General features: G+C 49.6%; 1 protein-coding gene across 1 annotated transcript in view; it reads right to left on the bottom strand.

Annotated features, from left to right (window-relative positions):
* Positions 1–19,546, bottom strand: part of LOC147121682 (putative voltage-dependent R-type calcium channel subunit alpha-1E) — a 1,254,166-nt gene that overhangs the window by 1,095,515 nt on the left and 139,105 nt on the right. The window contains exons 7-11 of the mRNA XM_085977984.1: positions 16,154–16,257; positions 14,356–14,471; positions 12,315–12,371; positions 7,110–7,199; positions 4,724–4,936 (exon numbers count right to left, since the gene is read on the bottom strand). Coding sequence (XP_085834110.1) covers positions 4,724–4,936; positions 7,110–7,199; positions 12,315–12,371; positions 14,356–14,471; positions 16,154–16,257 — 580 coding nt within the window. The remainder of the gene's footprint in view (positions 1–4,723; positions 4,937–7,109; positions 7,200–12,314; positions 12,372–14,355; positions 14,472–16,153; positions 16,258–19,546) is intronic.

Below are 19,546 nucleotides of genomic sequence, written 5' to 3'. Positions count from 1 at the left end.
ACCTGGATATATAGCTCTCGATCGCATCATCTAAACCTGGGTATATAGCTCTCGATCCCATCATGTAAACCTGGATATATAGCGCTCGATCGCATCATCTAAACCTGGATTTTTAGCCCTCGATCCCATCATCTAAACCTGAATATATAGCCCTCGATCCCATCATCTAAACCTGGATATTTCGCTCTCGATCCCATCATCTAAACCTGGATATATAGCCCTCGATCCCATCATCGAAACCTGGATATATAGCTCTCGAACCCATCATCTAAACCTGGATATATAGCCCTCGATCCCATCATCGAAACCTGGATATATAGCTCTCGATCCCATCATCTAAACCTGGGTATATAGCCCTCGATCCCATCATCTAAACCTGGATATATAGCTCTCGATCCCACCATCGAAACCTGGATTTAAAGCTCTCGATTGAATCATCTAAACCTGAATATATAGCCCTCGATCCCATCATCTAAACCGGGATATATAGCTCTCGATCCCATCATCTAAACCTGGATATATAGCTCTCCATCCCACCATCGAAACCTGGATATATAGCTCTCGATCCCATCATCTAAACCTGGATATATAGCTCTCGATCGCATCATCTAAACCTGGATATATAGCTCTCGATCCCATCATCTAAACCTGGATATATAGCCCTCGATCCCATCATCTAAACCGGGATATATAGCTCTCGATCCCATCATCTAAACCTGGATATATAGGTCTCGATCCCATCATCTAAACCGGGATATATAGCTCTCGATCCCATCATCTAAACCGGGATATATAGCTCTCGATCCCATCATCTAAACCTGGATATATAGCTCTCGATCCCATCATCTAAACCGGGATATATAGCTCTCGATCCCATCATCTAAACCTGGATATATAGCTCTCGATCCCATCATCTAAACCTTGTGATATAGCTCTCGATCCCATCATCTAAACCTGGATATATAGCTCTCGATCCCATCATCTAAACCTGGATATATAGCCCTCGATCTCATCATCTAAACCTGGATATATAGCTCTCGATCTCATCATCTAAACCTGGATATAAAGCCCTCGATCCCATCATCTAAACCTGGATATATAGCTCTCGATCCCATCATCTAAACCTGGATATATAGCTCTCGATCCCATCATCTAAATCTGGATATATAGCTCTCGATCCCATCATCTAAACCTGGATATATAGCTCTCGATCCCATCATCTAAACCTGGATATATAGCCCTCGATCCCATCATCTAAACCTGGATATATAGCTCTCGATCCCATCATCTAAATCTGGATATATAGCTCTCGATCCCATCATCTAAACCTGGATATATAGCCCTCGATCCCATCATCTAAACCTGGATATATAGCTCTCGATCCCATCATCTAAATCTGGATATATAGCTCTCGATCCCATCATCTAAACCTGGATATTTAGCTCTCGATCCCATCATCTAAATCTGGATATATAGCTCTCGATCCCATCATCTAAACCTGGATATATAGCCCTCGATCCCATCATCTAAACCTGGATATATAGCTCTCGATCCCATCATCTAAATCTGGATATATAGCTCTCGATCCCATCATCTAAACCTGGATATATAGCTCTCGATCCCATCATCTAAATCTGGATATATAGCTCTCGATCCCATCATCTAAACCTGGATATATAGCTCTCGATCCCATCATCTAAACCTGGATATATAGCTATCGATCCCATCATCTAAACCTGGGTATATAGCCCTCGATCCCATTATCTAAACCTGGGTATATAGCCCTCGATCCCATCATCTAAACCTGGATATATAGCTCTCGATCCCATCATCTAAACCTGGATATATAGCTCTCGATCCCATCATCTAAACCTGGATATATAGCTCTCGATCCCATCATCTAAATCTGGATATATAGCCCTCGATCCCATCATCTAAACCTGGGTATATGGCTCTCGATCCCATCATCTAAACCTGGATATATAGCCCTCGATCCCATCATCTAAACCTGGGTATATAGCTCTCGATCCCATCATCTAAACCTGGATATATAGCTCTCGATCCCACCATCTAAACCTGGATATATAGCGCTCGATCCCATCTTCTAAATCTGGATATATAGCTCTCGATCCCATCATCTAAACCTGGATATATAGCTCTCGATCCCATCATCTAAACCTGGATATATAGCTATCGATCCCATCATCTAAACCTGGGTATATAGCCCTCGATCCCATCATCTCAACCTGGATATATAGCTCTCGATCCCATCATCTAAACCTGGATATATAGCTCTCGATCCCATCATCTAAACCTGGATATATAGCTATCGATCCCATCATCTAAACCTGGATATATAGCTCTCGATCCCATCATCTAAACCTGGATATATAGCTCTCGATCCCATCATCTAAACCTGGAAAAATAGCCCTCGATCCCATCATCTAAACCTGGGTATATAACTCTCGATCCCATCATCTCAACGTGGATATTTTGCCCTCGATCCCATCATCTAAACCTGGATATATAGCTCTCGATCCCATCATCTAAACCTGGGTATATAGCTCTCGATCCCATCATCTAAACCTGGATATATAGCCCTCGATCCCATTATCTAAACCTGGATATATAGCTCTCGATCCCATCATCTAAACCTGGATATATAGCTCTCGATCCCATCATCTAAACCTGGGTATATAGCTCTCGATCCCATCATCTAAACCTGGATATATAGCCCTCGATCCCATTATCTAAACCTGGATATATAGCTCTTGATCCCATCATCCACACCTGAATATATAGCGCTCGATCCCATCATCTCAACGTGGATATTTTGCCCTCGATCCCATCATCTAAACCTGGATATATAGCTCTCGATCCCATCATGTAAACCTGGATATATAGCTCTTGATCCCATCATCTAAACCTGGATATATAGCCCTCGATCTCATCATCTAAACCTGGGTATATAGCTCTCGATCCCATCATCTAAACCTGGATATATAGCTCTCGATCCCATCATCTAAACCTGGATATATAGCTCTCGATCCCATCATCTAAACCTGGATATATAGCCCTCGATCCCATCATCTAAACCTGGATATATAGCTCTCGATCCCATCATCTAAACCTGGATATATAGCTCTCGATCCCATCATCTAAACCTGGATATACAGCTCTCGATCCCATCATCTAAACCTGGGTATATAGCCCTCGATCCCATCATCTAAACCTGGATATATAGCCCTCGATCCCATCATCTAAACATGGATATATAGCTCTCGATCCCATCATCTAAACCTGGATATATAGCCCTCGATCCCATCATCTAAATCTGGATATATAGCTCTCGATCCCATCATCTGAACCTGGATATATAGCCCTCGATCCCATCATCTAAACCTGGATATATAGCTCTCGATCCCATCATCTCAATCTGGATATATAGCCCTCGATCCCATCATCTAAACCTGGATATATAGCCCTAGATCCCATCATCTAAACCTGGATATATAGCTCTCGATCCCATCATCTAAACCTGGATATATAGCCCTCGATCCCATCATCTAAGTAGTTAATAAATACAGTGAATAGTTGAGGACATCACTGGTCACATCCTGCCAATTAGAGTACCTGCCCATTATCCCTACTCTCAGTCTCCTGCTGCTCAGCCAATTTCCTAACCAGGTCAATAATTGACTTTAATTCCATGAGCTTCAACTTTAGCTAACAGTCTCTTATAAGGGATTTTTTTCGAATGCCTTCAGGAAGTCAATATAAATAACATCCATGGATATTCCCCTGTCCACTATTTTGGTCATCTCTTCAGAAAAGTACTCAGATTAGTGACCACACTTCATTGGCTGTAAAGCACTTTGGGACGCCTGAGATTGTGAAAGGCGGTATAGATATGCAAGGCTACCCTGCATCACCTAAAGAAAGACAAGGACCTTGCCCACCCGTGTGCTCTAAATCAAACAGCAAACAAGCAGGACCATGAAAGCAGCATTGGCGAGACATGGCGCCCCTCTGCCCATCCTGGCTGTGAGGTCTGCCCCCTTCTCAGGCTGCATGCACACACCCAAGTGCGCATCAAGCTATTGCAAGAGGGAGCTGGATGGGTTCCTGGCTGGGGCAGAGATCGCATCATATAGAAGGTTTTATCTTTATCTTTATGGGTCTGTGCGATCTCTGGGACTGGTTTCCATCACCTGAGAGAGTCAGGGAGGAATTTTCCAGTGTGTTTTTTCCCTTATTGGCTCTGGGGTTTCTTCTCTGTTTTGTGCCTCTCTCAGGAGATTCCATGGCTGAGGGGTGGGGGTTGGGGGGTGCAGTGGAGAAAGAGGCAACAAGTGTTTCGTCATGATGCTCAGGCCATCATGGTGTGTGGGGTAGGCTTGATGCACTTCTTCACACAAAGGGGAGTGGAAATCTGGAACTTCTTCCCCAAACAGCTATTGAGGCTGGGGGTCAATTGGAGCTTTCAAGACGGAGATTGATAAATCTTTGTTAGGTAAGGGTATGAAGGGATATGGAACTTAGGAGGGTAGATGGAGTTAAGATGTAGCTGGTCATTTGCTGCCCATCAATTTGGTATGTTCATATTTAAGCTTGAAACGGAGGGTCAACAAACGCCACACAATGGAAAGAATTGGTGGCCAGTGCAGAGACTGCTCAACTCTTTGGGGGCACCATGGCCTCGGGTCGGCCGTGTCATACTCACAGAGGAAGTTGGAGAGCCAGAAAGGCTGGTCGTAGTGGACAATAGCGACACACACTGTGTTGAGGGCCACCAGGCCCAGGACAATCCAGTAGAAGGCGTGGGATTTGACCATGTGACGGATGGAGATGCGCAGCATGCGCTCCTTGCGGCGGAAATAGGACGAGCCCTCCAGCAGCTTGGTGCTTTTGATGCTGGCCCTTGCCAGGGGGGATCCTGGACACAGCAAGAGGGAGACAAGCTTAGGTAGAGGCAAGCCGACGCTCTTGTCACAAAGGACTTCACCGGAACTCATTGCCCCTCCAGCGTACTGACAGAACTCCGGCATTCTTCAACAGAATGATACCAGGGCTAAAAGGGTTAAATTATGAGGACAGGTTGGATAGATTAGGTTTGTAGTTCCCTTGAATATAGAAGATTAACAGGTAATCTGATTAAAATGTTGAAGATGATTAAAAGAGTTGATGGTAGATAGAGAGAAACTATGTCCAGAACAAAGGGGTATAATCTTAAAATTAAAGCTAGACCGTTCAAGGGTGATGTCAGGAAGCACGTCATCATGCAAAGGGAAGTGGAATTCTGGAACTCTCCCCCAAAAAGCTGTTGAGGCTGGTGGACATTTGAAAATGTCAAAACTGAGATCGATAGATTATTGTTGGGTAAGGATATTAAGGGTTACAGAACAAAAGTGGGTAGATGGAGTTGAAGTACAGATCAGCCATGATCTAATTGAATGGAGGAACAGGCTTGAGGGGCTGAATGGCCTCCTCCTGTTCCTATGTTCTTATCACTGTAACACAAGGGTTTCTGTTCGATTCCCAGGTGCACTACATCACCAGGTATTGTGCCTATAAAGTCGCACAATAATTCATAGGGAGTGGGGGATAACTTATGGGAATGGTCCTTGGTACTCAGTACGACGGAAAGATTTGATGACGTCCTTGTTGTTATCATCAACAACAACAACAACTTGCATTTAAACAGTACCTTTAACGTAGTAAAACATCCCAAGGCATTTCACAGGAGTGTTACCAAACAAAATTTGACACAAAGTCACATAAGGAGGTATTAGGAGAAGTGACCAAAAGCTCATTAAGAGAGGTAGGTTTTAAGGAGTGTCTTAAAGGAGGAGAGGGAGGTAGAGAGGCGGAGAAGTTTAGGGAGGGAATTCCAGAGCTTAGGGCCCAGGCAGCTGCAGGCCACGATTATAGGGCTAAAGGAATGCAGGATGTACAAGAGGCCAGAATTGGGGGAGTGTGGAGACCTTGGAGGGTTGTAGGGCTGGAGGAGGTTACAGAGATAGGGAGGGGCGAGGCCATGGAGGGATTTGAACACAAGGATGAGAATTTTAAAATCGAGGCGTTACCAGGCCGGGAGCCTATGTAGGTCAGCGAGCACAGGGATGATGGGTGAATGGGACGATGGGTGAACGGGACGATGGGTGAACGGGACTCAGAGCGAGTTAGGATACGGGCAGCAAAGTTTTGGATGAGCTGAAGTTTACGGAAGATGAAAGATGGGATGTCGGCCAGGTGTGCATTGGAATAGTTTACGCTGGAGGTGACTAAGGCATGGATGAGAGTTTCAGCAGCAGATGGGCTGAGGCAGGGGCGGAGACGGGCGATATTACGGAGGTAGAAGTAGGCGGTCTTGGTGATGGAGAGGATATGGGGTCGGAAGCTCAGCTCAGGGACAAATAGGACGCTGAGGGTGGAATCAGTGGCTAGGGAACAGAGATTGTAGCGGGGGCTCAAGACAACTGTTTCAGTGTTGCCTGTGTTTAACTGGAGGAAATTCTGCCCATCCAGTCCTGAATGTTGGGCAAGCAGCGTGACAAATCAGAGACAGTGGAGGGGTCGAGAGAGATGGTGGTGAGGCAGAGCTGGGTGTCGTCAGCGTACATGTGGAAACTGACATTGTTTTTTCGGATGATGTCGCCGAGGGGCAGCATGTAGATGAGAAATAGGAGGAGGCCAAGGATAGAGCCTTGGGGGACATCAGAGGTAACGATCTGGGAGTGGGAAGAGAAGCCATTGCAGGTGATTCTCTGGCTATGACTGGATAGATAAGAATACAACCAGGCAAGTGCAGTCCCACCCAGCTGGATGGCAGAGGAGAGGCATTGGAGGAGGATGGCGTGGTCAACCGTATCAAAGGCTGCAGACAGGTCGAGAAGGATGAGGAGGGATAGTTTACCTCGGTCACAGTCACATAGAATGTCATTTGGGACTTTGATAAGAGCCATTTCAGTACTGTGGCAGGGGCGGAAACCTGATTGAAGTGATTCAAATATGGAGTTGCGAGAAAGATGGGTACGGATTTGGGAGGCGACAGCACATTGAAGGACGTGAAATGAGATCAGTTCCACCTGAAGAAGATAAAGACTCACCCACAGAAGATATTTCAGTGTAGTGCTCATCACTTGACTCCGTGTGGATCATTTCCATTCGCCCTTTTTTAATTGTTGCTCTTCTAAGGACTGAAAACAAGGGGTTTAATTGACCTCAAACAAAGCCCTTACTTTGGACAGCCCAGTTACTATTGCGTTAAGGTTAGCTATGATCTGTGGGGGTGTTGTGTGTTCCACATCAACACAAAGTAAACAGATCTCCTTAGAGCAGAGAAGGCTAAGAGGAGATTTAATAGAGGTATTTAAAATCATGAAGGCTTTAGATAAGGTAAATAAAGAGAAACTGTTTCCAATGGCTGAAGGGTCAGTAACCAGAGGGCACAGGTTTTAGGTGTTTGGCAAAAGAACCAGAGGCGACATGAGGAAAAACTTTTTTTATGCAACGAGTGATTAGGATTTGGAATGTACTGCCTGATAGGGGGGTGGATACAGGTTCAATAGTAGCCTTCAAAAGGGAATTGGATAAATATTTAGAATCATATAATGGTTACAGCACGGAAGAAGGCCATTCAGCCCGTCGAGCCTGTGCCGGCTCTCTGCAAGAGCACTTCAGCTAGTCCCTCTCCCCCGCCCTTTCCCCGTAGCCCCGCAATTTTTTTTCTTTCAGGTACTTATCCAACTCCCTTTTGAAAGCCGTGATCGAGTCTGCCTCCACTACCCTTTCAGGCAGTGCATTCCAGATCCTAACCACTCACTGAGTAATTTTTTTCCCTTATGTCGCCTTTGGTTCTTCTGCCAATAAATTTAAATCTGTGTCCTCTGGTTCTCGACCCTTCTGCCAATGGGAACAGTTTCTCTCTATCTGCTCTGTCCAGACCCCTCATGATTTTGAACACCTCTATCAAATCTCCTCTCAATCTTCTCTGCTCTAAGGAGAACAACCCAGCTTCTCCAGTCTATCCACATAACAGAAGTCCCTCATCCCTGGAATCATTCTCATAAATTTTTTCTGCACCCTCTCTAAGGGCTTCACATCCTTCCTAAAGTGCGGTGCCCAGAATTGGAGACAATACTCCAGTTGATGCTGAACCAGTGTTTTATAAAGGTTCATCCTAACCTCCTTGCTTTTGTACTCTATACCTCTATTTATGAAGCTCAGGATCCCATAGGCTTTTTTAACTGCTTTCTCAACCTGCCCTGCCACCTTCAAAGATTTGTGCACATATACCCCTAGGTCTCTCTGTTCATGCACCCGCTTTAGAATTGTACCCTTTAGTTTATATTTCCCCTCCTCGTTCTTCCTACCAAAATATATCACTTCACACTTTTCTGCTTTAAATTTATTCTGCCACGTGTCTGCCCATTTCACCAGCCTGTCTATGTCCTCTTGAAGTCTATCACTATCCTCCTCACTGTTCACTTTACTTCCAAATTTTGTGTCATCTGCAAATTTTGAAATTGTGCCCTGTACACCCACATCCAAGTCATTAATATATATCAAGAAAAGCAATGGTCCTAGTACCGACCCCTGGGGAACACCACTGTATACTTTCCTCCAGTCAGAAAAACAACCGTTCACCACTACTCTCTGTTTCCTGTCACTTAGCCAATTTCATATCCATGCTGCCACTGTCCCTTTTATTCCATGGGCTTCAACTTTGCTGGCAAGCCTATTAAGTGGCACTTTATCAAACACCTTTTGGAAATCCATGTACACCACGTCAACCGCATTGCCCTCATCAACCCTCTCTGTTACCTCATCAAAAAACTCGATCAAGTTGGTTAAACACAATTTGCCTTTAACAAATCCATGCTGGCTTTCCTTAATTAATCCACACTTGTCCAAGTGACTGTTAATTTTGTCCCTGATTATTGTTTCTAAAAGTTTCCCCACTACCGAGGTTAAACCGACTGGCCTTTAGTTGCTGGGTTTATCCTTACACCCTTTTTTGAACAAGGCTGTAACATTTGCAATTCTCCAGTCCTCTGCCACCACCCCTGTTTCCAAGGAGGATTGGAAGATTATGGCCAGTACCTCCTCGATTTCTTCCTTCTCTTCCCTCAGCATCCTAGGATGCATCCCATCTGGTCCTGGTGACTTATCTGCTTTAAGTACAGCCAGCCTTTCTAGTACCTCCTCTTTATCAATTTTTATCCCATTCAGTACCTCCTCTTTCACTATGTCTATGGCAGCATCTTCTTCCTTGGTAAAGACAGATGCAAAGTGCTCATTTAGCACCTCAGCCATACCCTCTGCCTCCATGCGTAGGTCTCCTTTTTGGTCCCTAATTGGCCCCACCCCTCCTCTCACTACCCGTTTACTATTTATATGCCAATAGAAGACTTTTGAATTATCTTTTATGTTAGCTGCTAGTCTATTCTCATACCCTCTCTTTGCCCCTCTTATTTTCTTTTCCACTTCTCCTCTGAACTTTCTATATTTAACCAGATTCTCAGGTGTATTCTCGACATGACATCTGTCATACTCGCTCTTTTTCTGCTTCATGTTACTCTCTATCTCTTTTGTCATCCAGGGAGCTCTGACTTTAGTTGTCTTACCTTTTCCCTCAGTGGGAATGTACCTCGAATGTACCCAAACTATTTCCTCTTTAAAGGCAGCCCATTGTTCCAAAACAGTTTTGTCTGCCGATCTTTATTCCAATTTACCTTGGCCAGATCCATTCTCATCCCACTGAAATTGGCCTTCCTCCAATTAAGTATTTTTACTCTAGATTGCTCCCTGTCCATTTCCATAGCTAATCTAAACCTTTTGATACTATGATCATTGTTCCCTAAATGATCACCTACAGACACTTGCTCCACTTGACCAACCTCATTCCCCAGAACCAGATCCAGCAATGCCTCCATCCTCATTGGGCCAGAAATGTACTGATCAAGAAAGTTCTCCTGAACACACTTCAGAAATTCTTCCCCCTTCCTGCCCTTTACACTATTACTATCCCAGTCTATATTGGGGTAGTTGAAGTCTCCATTATCACTACTCTATAATTCTTGCATCTCTCTGTAATGTATCTGTTGTGTATGTAACCTGTTCCACCTTAAGAGAGCTTAAGCCTGTTCCACCTTAAGAGATGTACTACTTTCTCAGGCTGCTGTAGACGTAATACCGGGGTGAACACACCGGTATATAAGCACTGTGCAGTAATCTTGTATTCAGAATAGTCCCTACCTCCAACCAGTAAAGACCTGTTTTTGATTGTTATTAATTAGTCTGTGTCTTAATTAACTAGATAACTCACAGATTTAACAGTATCTGCAAATTTGCTCCTCCATATTTTTCCCACTAGTTGGTGGTCTATAGAATACACCTAGTAGTGTAATGGCACCTCTATTATTTCTTAACTCTAACCATATAAATTCTGTCCTTGATCCCTCCAGGACATCCCCTCTCTCCAGCAATGTAACATTCTCCTTAACCAATACTGCCACACCACCTCGTATCTTTTCTTCCCTATCTTTCCTGAACACCCCATATCCAGGAATATTTAATACCCAATTCTGCCCTTTTTTGAGCCGGGTCTCCGTTTTTGCCATGACATCATATTCCCATGTGGCTATTTGCGCCTGCAGCTCACCAACCTTATTTACTATGCTTTGTGTGTTCACAGACATACACTGTAAACCTATCTTAGACCATCTTAGAGAGGTGTTCTCTCTTAGTTTGACCCCACCTAATACCTTACTATTTCTTACTTACTTGAACGAGAAAATTGCAGGCATATGGGGAAAGAGCAGGGGAGTGAAACTAACTAGATTGCTCTTCGAAAGAGCTGGTGCAGACTCGATGGGCTGAATGGCCTCCTTCTGTGCTGTATTATTCTATGATTCTATGAGTATGAGAGAAACATGTGCAGGAAGGGGGTCAACTTACACTATGCCCCCACACCAGGGCTGAACGATGCACCAGAAGGGTAACCAGCCCCACAACCCGTCTCTCCCTCTCTCCTCTGTTCCTCTCCCTCATCCATTATCATTTATCTCTTTCACACTATGCTTCTCCCTTCCCTCACTCTTGATCTCTATTCTACCTGTCCCCCTTTCTTTCCTTCCCCATTCTTACTTGTTCTCGGGATGTGGGCGTCGCTGGCAAGGCCGGCATTTATTGCCCATCTCCAGTTGCCCTGAGAAGATGGTGGTGGGCTTTCTACTTGAATGGCTGCAGTACATGTGGTGAAGGCACCCCCACTGTGCTGTTGGGGAGGGAATTCCAGGATATTGACCAGGATAAGGAGGGCGGGATGTATCCATTGACCCTCTTCCTCTCAGTTTCTGTCCTGGCCAACCTTCTTCCCTTAGTCACTGCACATCATGGTAATTCATTGTACGTAAAGTACTCACTGTTGTTTTTGAGAGATGAGATAAGGTGCTATAGGAATATAATATTTTCTTTCACTCCCTTGCCCTCTTCTGTGTCTCTGCTTCTCTTCCCATTCTGTCTTTCACCATCATCTATTGTTCCTATGTATCTTTTTATGTTATGTTACGTTATGACTCTATGACTATTGTTCCTATGTATCTTTTTTGTCTCTGTCACCCTCTCTAACCTATTCTATTTCTCTGTCCCTCTTCCCCATTCTGATCATCTGTCTCTCTCGCCTATTTTGTTCAGCTCTCTCCTGTTCTGCCGCTCTCTGTAACTCTGTCCCCTATTCCTATTCTCTGTCACTTCCTCCCCTATTCCTCCTCTATCTGTCACTCTCTCCCCCATTCCTCCTCTCTGTCACTCTCTCCCCCATTCCACCTCTATCTGTCACTCTCTCCCCTATTCTGCCTCTCTCTTTCACTCTCTCCCCATTCTGCCTCTCTCTGTCTCTCTCCCCTATTCTGCCTCTCTCTTTCACTCTCTCCCCATCCTGCCTCTCTCCATCTCTCTCACCTCTGCTACCTCTCCCTGTCACTCTCTCCCCTATTCCGCCTCTTTTGTCTCCCCTATTTGGTGAGTCTCACTCCATCTCTCCCTTATTCTGTCTCTCTCTACCTGTCACTGTATCTCCTCTATTCAGTGTGTCTCTCTCTCCCTCTCTGTCTCTGCAAACTGCAGTCACTGCTGAGGGTCTGCAGTCAGTGTAATAGTGACACTCAGTCTTCCTCGTGCAATATCCTATCTATCCTTCATAAAACTAGATGTGAAAAACCAAGCACAAAGCATGAAGTCCCTGCCAGGCAGGGGTGAGCGGTGGGGGGGCCGGGGGTGAGCGGGATTGCAGGCAGTGACTATATTACCATCCAGCGCTGATTTCTCTCCAGCATTTTTATTTTCCTCCAGTAGCATCACTTCCTCTGTTGGAGAAGGAGAGAGGTCACAGTTAGTGTGTCACACCGCAGCACAAGGGGAGCGTCACTAGGAGCCCCACTTCACGCAGTAGGAGGGTCATTTATATCAACGTGACTAATGACACCACGACTGGCCCTGCATTGGGCTATTGACAACACACATTTTAGAGTTTTCTGTTTAAAGTTAGGGGTTGGGATTTGTCTTAGGGGTTCGGTGTTAGGGTTATTGGTGATGGTGTTAGGGATTTAGGGGATGTGAGGGTGTGAAGGGTTGTGAGGGTGTTAGCGTGTGTGGGGGTGTCAGGGTATGACGGTTTATGTAGTGTGAGGGTGTTAGGGGGTGAGAGGGGGTGAGATGGGGGTGTGAGGGATTGGGTGTCAGAGTTCGGGTGTTAGTGTTCTGATGTTAGGGTTAGGGTTGGGTCATAATTGTTAGGGTTAGGGTTAGGGTCATTAGGGTTAGGGTTGGGTCATTAGGGTTAGGGTTGGGTCATTAGGGTTAGGGTCATTAGGGTTAGGGTTGGGTCATTAGGGTTAGGGTTGGGTCATTAGGGTTAGGGTTAGGGTCATTAGGGTTAGGGTTAGGGTTAGAGTTAGGGTCATTAAGGTTAGGGTCATTAGGGTTAGGGTTAGGGTCATTAGGGTTAGAGTTAGGGTCATTAAGGTTAGGGTCATTAGGGTTAGGGTTAGGGTCATTGGGGTTAGGGTGAGGGTTATGGTTAGGGTTGGGTCATTAGGGTGAGGGTTGGGGTGCTGCATGCCCTCTCAGGGAGGAGAGCGGAATTTCACCTCTGTGGGTATGTGGTGCTTGCATCAGATATTGAAATGACGGTTCGGGCTAGGGTTAGGGTTGGGTCATTAGGGTTAGGATTAGGGTTAGGGTTAGGTCATTAGGGTTAGGGTGAGGGTTGGGGCGCTGCATTCCATCTCAGGGAGGAGAGCGGAGTTTCACCTCTGTGGGTTAGGGTTAGGTCATTCGGGTTAGGGTGAGGGTTGGGGCGCTGCATGCCATCTCAGGGAGGAGAGCAGAGTTTCACCTCTGTGGGTTAGGGTTAGAGTTAGGCCATTAGGGTTAGGGTGAGGGTTGGGGCGCTGCATGCCATCTCAGGGAGGAGAGCGGAGTTTCACCTCTGTGGGTTAGGGTTGGGGTTAGGGTTAGGGTTAGGTCATTAGGGTTAGGGTGAGGGTTGGGGCGCTGCATGCCATCTCAGGGAGGAGAGCGGAGTTTCACCTCTGTGGGTTAGGGTTGGAGTTAGGGTTAGGGTTAGGTCATTAGGGTTAGGGTGAGGGTTGGGGCGCTGCATGCCATCTCAGGGAGGAGAGCGGAGTTTCACCTCTGTGGGTTAGGGTTAGGGTTAGGGTTAGGTCCTTAGGGTTAGGGGGAGGGTTGGGGAGCTGCATGCCATCTCAGGGAGGAGAGCGGAGTTTCACCTCTGTGGGTTAGGGTTAGGTCATTAGGGTTAGGGGGAGGGTTGGGGCGCTGCATGCCATCTCAGGGAGGAGAGCAGAGTTTCACCTCTGTGGGTATGTGGTGCTCTCGTCAAATATTGAAATGACTTTGCTTCCTGCCCTTGTCTGACTACGCCGCTCTCACCCTCTACATTGCCTGACAATAAACAGTTCCTCGTGAAAGTCTCCAATCACGCCCCTTGCTCTCTGACTAGGGTTGCCAACCCTCCAGGATTGCCCTGGTGTGTCCAGTATATTAAAGATTAATCTCCAGGATACTGCTGGGGGCAAAAATCACGGGAGAAAAATTGTGGGGACAATAAAAAATTGAGTTATACATCATTTCTGTGAATGCCTTTGTTTAGTAATTTTAACAATGTTAGAGATGGAAAATAGGGTGTGTCAAACAACCAATGGTGGGACTGTGGGGGCGGGGCAGTTGGAGGCAGGAGGCCATGTAATGAACCCTCCAGGAATATACCCAACCAGGGTGGGCCGAGCCTCGCTCTGATGCTGCTGCCCTATCCTATTGTCCAATCACCTGCTTTGTCGATCCAGGCCCGGTAGCCGTTCAGCTCCCGCTCAATCTGCTGCTGCCTCCGCAGTTTGAGGAATGACCTCCTGTTCTCCACCCTCTCCCGCTCCTTGGCGAATTCGCTGGGGAAACAGAGACACGAGTTAGCGTTGGGAATACAGGTGCCGGCTCCGGCCTACGCCGAGGCCCTTCGCTGCCTTATCGTCATGATGATCAGTTAGCGCCAGCTGGAAATATCAAAATCCACTGAGAAATTCCTCTGAGGAACCTGGGGACTGCCCCCACATCGAACAATCGCCCCTACCCAAAACAAAAACAGAGAAAACAGACTGACCTGCTCAGGGCACTACAATAGGTTTAAAAGAGGCCGTGAAATTACTTCATTGTTCACTTTTTGAGCACATTAGAACAAGGGATGTTATTACCTGGAGTGGAATATTTTGGACACTTATGGCCAAACACTCTTAAGTTCAAGTTAGATACAGAGTAAAGCTCCCTCTACACTGTCCCATCAAACACTCCCAGGGCAGGTACAGCATGGCTTAGATACAGAGTAAAGCTCCCTCTACACTGTCCCATCCAGCACTCCCAGGGCAGGTACAGCATGGCTTAGATACAGAGTAAAGCTCCCTCTACACTGTCCCATCCAGCACTCCCAGGGCAGGTAGAGCATGGCTTAGATACAGAGTAAAGCTCCCTCTACACTGTCCCATCCAGCACTCCCAGGGCAGGTACAGCATGGCTTAGATACAGAGTAAAGCTCCCTCTACACTGTCCCATCCAGCACTCCCAGGGCAGGTAGAGCATGGCTTAGATACAGAGTAAAGCTCCCTCTACACTGTCCCATCCAGCGCTCCCAAGGCAGGTACAGCACGGGTTTGATACAGAGTAAAGCTCCCTCTACACTGTCCCATCCAGCACTCATAGGGCTGGTACAGCATATGTGAAATACAGAGTAAAGCTCCCTCTACATTGTGCAATCAAACACTCCCAGGGCAGGTACAGTATGGGTTAGATACAGAGTAAAGCTCCCTCTACACTGTTCCATCAAACACTCCCAGGGCAGGTACATCATATGTTAGATACAGATTAAAGCTCCCTCTACACTGTCCCATCAAACTTCCAGGGCAGGTACAGCATATGTTAGATACAGAGTAAAGCTCCCTCTACACTGTTCCATCAAACACTCCCAGGGCAGGTACATCATATGTTAGATACAGATTAAAGCTCCCTCTACACTGTCCCATCAAACTTCCAGGGCAGGTACAGCATATGTTAGATACAGAGTAAAGCTCCCTCTACACTGTCCCATCAAACACTTCCAGGGCAGGTACAGCACGGGTTAGATACAGAGTAAAACTCCCTCTACACAGTCCCAGCAAACACTCCCAGGGCATGTACAGCACGGGTTAGATACAGAGTAAAGTTCTCACCACACGGTCCCATCAAAAACTCCCGGCCAGGTACAACACTGCCCCAGTAATAAGCCCCAGTTCACGTGATCTGTTTTCCCATTTTCCACATCAACCATTCTGTAGTGTCTGAGTGAGGTGCCCACTTGGACTGGGTTTTGCACTCTGAGCCCTTGCCTACTGGAGCTGGGTTCAGTCTATTCAAGCTCCATCACATCGGACCTGTGCAGCCAAGTGGACTGACGAGCTAGTCACCTCATCCGCCCGTCTTTGATCTGCAGTTGAGAGGCCAATGCCCCTGTACTATGTAGTTGGAAGGTATCCCATCCTCTGGCTTACTGTAAAGGAGCCTCCCCTTGCCCTCAGGGGTTGGTGAAGTATGTTGTACTTACCCAGACAGGACTCCGAGAACCAGGTTCAACACAAAGAAGGAGCCGATGATGATGAGTGGGATGAAGTACAGCCAGTTCCACATTGCTCCTAAGGCATCATTGGTCTGTACAATACAAGAAAAAATATCCCTTTATAGCTGGCCTTCACTGAATCACATGATATCCATTGGTCACCTCTCATAGTGAAGCCGAATAGGACCAGGCTAGTAATGTGATGGCCGCTGGATGGAGACTAACGTCGTCCAGCTTCAAAAGTTGATCAGAATTGTAGAATCTTCATTCTCCCTTATATCTCCACTATTCCATCCTGGTCTGCAGCTGGCCATTAATTGCCCTCCTCCCCCTCACCTCTGCTCCCAGCATTATCGGATCCATTGCATTCCATGGAGACCGTGCCCGGCGGTGCCGAGGCTTTTTCGAGGACATGTTGTTGTTGGAAGAGAGAGAGAGAGCGACTGGGGGCGGGGGAAGAGAGAGAGCGACTGGGGGGGGGGGGAAGAGAGAGCGCGACTGGGGGGGGGAAGAGAGAGCGCGACTGGGGGGGGAAGAGAGAGCGCGACTGGGGGGGGAAGAGAGAGCGCGACTGGGGGGGGAAGAGAGAGAGCGACTGGGGGGGGAAGAGAGAGAGCGACTGGGGGGGGAAGAGAGAGAGCGACTGGGGGGGAAGAGAGAGAGCGACTGGGGGGGGGAAGAGAGAGAGCGACTGGGGGGGAAGAGAGAGAGCGACTGGGGGGGGAAGAGAGAGAGCGACTGGGGGGGGAAGAGAGAGAGCGACTGGGGGGGAAGAGAGAGAGCGACTGGGGGGGAAGAGAGAGAGCGACTGGGGGGGAAGAGAGAGAGCGACTGGGGGGGAAGAGAGAGAGCGACTGGGGGGGAAGAGAGAGAGCGACTGGGGGGGAAGAGAGAGAGCGACTGGGGGGGAAGAGAGAGAGCGACTGGGGGGGAAGAGAGAGAGCGACTGGGGGGGAAGAGAGAGAGCGACTGGGGGGGAAGAGAGAGAGCGACTGGGGGGGAAGAGAGAGAGCGACTGGGGGGGAAGAGAGAGAGTGACTGGGGGGGAAGAGAGAGAGCGACTGGGGGGGAAGAGAGAGAGCGACTGGGGGGGAAGAGAGAGAGCGACTGGGGGGGAAGAGAGAGAGCGACTGGGGGGGAAGAGAGAGAGCGACTGGGGGGGAAGAGAGAGAGCGACTGGGGGGGAAGAGAGAGAGAGACTGGGGGGAAGAGAGAGAGCGACTGGGGGGGAAGAGAGAGAGCGACTGGGGGGGAAGAGAGAGAGCGACTGGGGGGGAAGAGAGAGAGCGACTGGGGGGGAAGAGAGAGAGCGACTGGGGGGGAAGAGAGAGAGCGACTGGGGGGGAAGAGAGAGAGCGACTGGGGGGGAAGAGAGAGAGCGACTGGGGGGAAGAGAGAGCGCGACTGGGGGGGAAGAGAGAGCGCGACTGGCGGGGAAGAGAGAGCGCGACTGGGGGGGAAGAGAGAGAGCGACTGGGGGGGAAGAGAGAGAGCGACTGGGGGGGAAGAGAGAGAGTGACTGGGGGGGGAAGAGAGAGCGCGACTGGGGGGGGAAGAGAGAGGGCGACTGGGGGGGGAAGAGAGAGAGCGACTGGGGTGGGAAGAGAGAGAGCGACTGGGGGGGGGAAGAGAGAGAGCGACTGGGGGGGAAGAGAGGGAGCGACTGGGGGGGAAGAGAGGGAGTGACTGGGGGGGGGAAGAGAGAGAGCGATGGGGGGGGAAGAGAGAGAGCGACTGGGGGGGGGAAAGAGAGAGAGCGACGGGGGGGGAAGAGGGAGAGCGACTGGGGGGGGGAAGAGGGAGAGCGACTGGGGGGTGGGAAGAGAGAGAGCGACTGGGGCGGGGGGGGAAGAGAGAGAGCGACTGGGGGGAAAGAGAGAGCGCGACTGGGGGGGAAGAGAGAGCGCGACTGGGGGGGAAGAGAGAGAGCGACTGGGGGGGAAGCGATGGAGCGACTGCGGGGGAAGCGAGGGAGCGACTGGGGGGGAAGCGAGGGAGCGACTGGGGGGGAAGAGAGGGAGCGACTGGGGGGGAAGAGAGGGAGCGACTGGGGGGGAAGCGAGGGAGCGACTGGGGGGGAAGCGAGGGAGCGACTGGGGGGGAAGCGAGGGAGCGACTGGGGGGAAGAGAGGGAGCGACTGGGGGGGAAGAGAGGGAGCGACTGGGGGGGGAAGAGAGGGAGCGACTGGGGGGGAAGAGAGGGAGCGACTGGGGGGGAAGAGAGGGAGCGACTGGGGGGGGAAGAGAGGGAGCGACTGGGGGGGAAGAGAGGGAGCGACTGGGGGGGAAGAGAGGGAGCGACTGGGGGGAAAGAGAGGGAGCGACTGGGGGGGAAGAGAGGGAGCGACTGGGGGGGAAGAGAGGGAGCGACTGGGGGGGAAGAGAGAGAGCGACTGGGGGGGGAAGAGAGGGAGCGACTGGGGGGGAAGAGAGGGAGCGACTGGGGGGGAAGAGAGGGAGCGACTGGGGGGGAAGAGAGGGAGCGACTGGGGGGGAAGAGAGAGAGCGACTGGGGGGGAAGAGAGAGAGCGACGGGGGGGGGAAGAGAGAGAGCGGCTGGGGGGGGAAGAGAGAGAGCGACTGGGGCGGGGGCGAAGAGAGGGAGCGACTGGGGGCGAAGAGAGGGAGCGACTGGGGGCGAAGAGAGGGAGCGACTGGGGGCGAAGAGAGGGAGCGACTGGGGGCGAAGAGAGGGAGCGACTGGGGGCGAAGAGAGGGAGCGACTGGGGGCGAAGAGAGGGAGCGACTGGGGGCGAAGAGAGGGAGCGACTGGGGGCGAAGAGAGGGAGCGACTGGGGGCGAAGAGAGGGAGCGACTGGGGGCGAAGAGAGGGAGCGACTGGGGGCGAAGAGAGGGAGCGACTGGGGGCGAAGAGAGGGAGCGACTGGGGGCGAAGAGAGGGAGCGACTGGGGGCGAAGAGAGGGAGCGACTGGGGGCGAAGAGAGGGAGCGACTGGGGGCGAAGAGAGGGAGCGACTGGGGGCGAAGAGAGGGAGCGACTGGGGGCGAAGAGAGGGAGCGACTGGGGGCGAAGAGAGGGAGCGACTGGGGGCGAAGAGAGGGAGCGACTGGGGGGCGAAGAGAGGGAGCGACTGGGGGCGAAGAGAGGGAGCGACTGGGGGCGAAGAGAGGGAGCGACTGGGGGGGAAGAGAGGGAGCGACTGGGGGGAAGAGAGGGAGCGACTGGGGGGAAGAGAGGGAGCGACTGGGGGGAAGAGAGGAGCGACTGGGGGAAGAGAGGGAGCGACTGGGGGGGAAGAGAGGAGCGACTGGGGGGAAGAGAGGGAGCGGGAAGAGAGGGAGCGACTGGGGGGAAGAGAGGGAGCGACTAGGGGGGAGGAGAGGGAGCGGCTTGGGGGGGAAGAGAGGGAGCGACTGGGG

Source organism: Somniosus microcephalus, chromosome 3 (assembly GCF_052327205.1).
Source record: "Somniosus microcephalus isolate GS21.2 chromosome 3, FLI_Smic_1.0, whole genome shotgun sequence".
Taxonomy (NCBI): domain Eukaryota; kingdom Metazoa; phylum Chordata; class Chondrichthyes; order Squaliformes; family Somniosidae; genus Somniosus; species Somniosus microcephalus.
The sequence above is the reverse complement of the archived record's forward strand: the minus strand, read 5'-3'. Positions and strand labels throughout refer to the sequence as shown.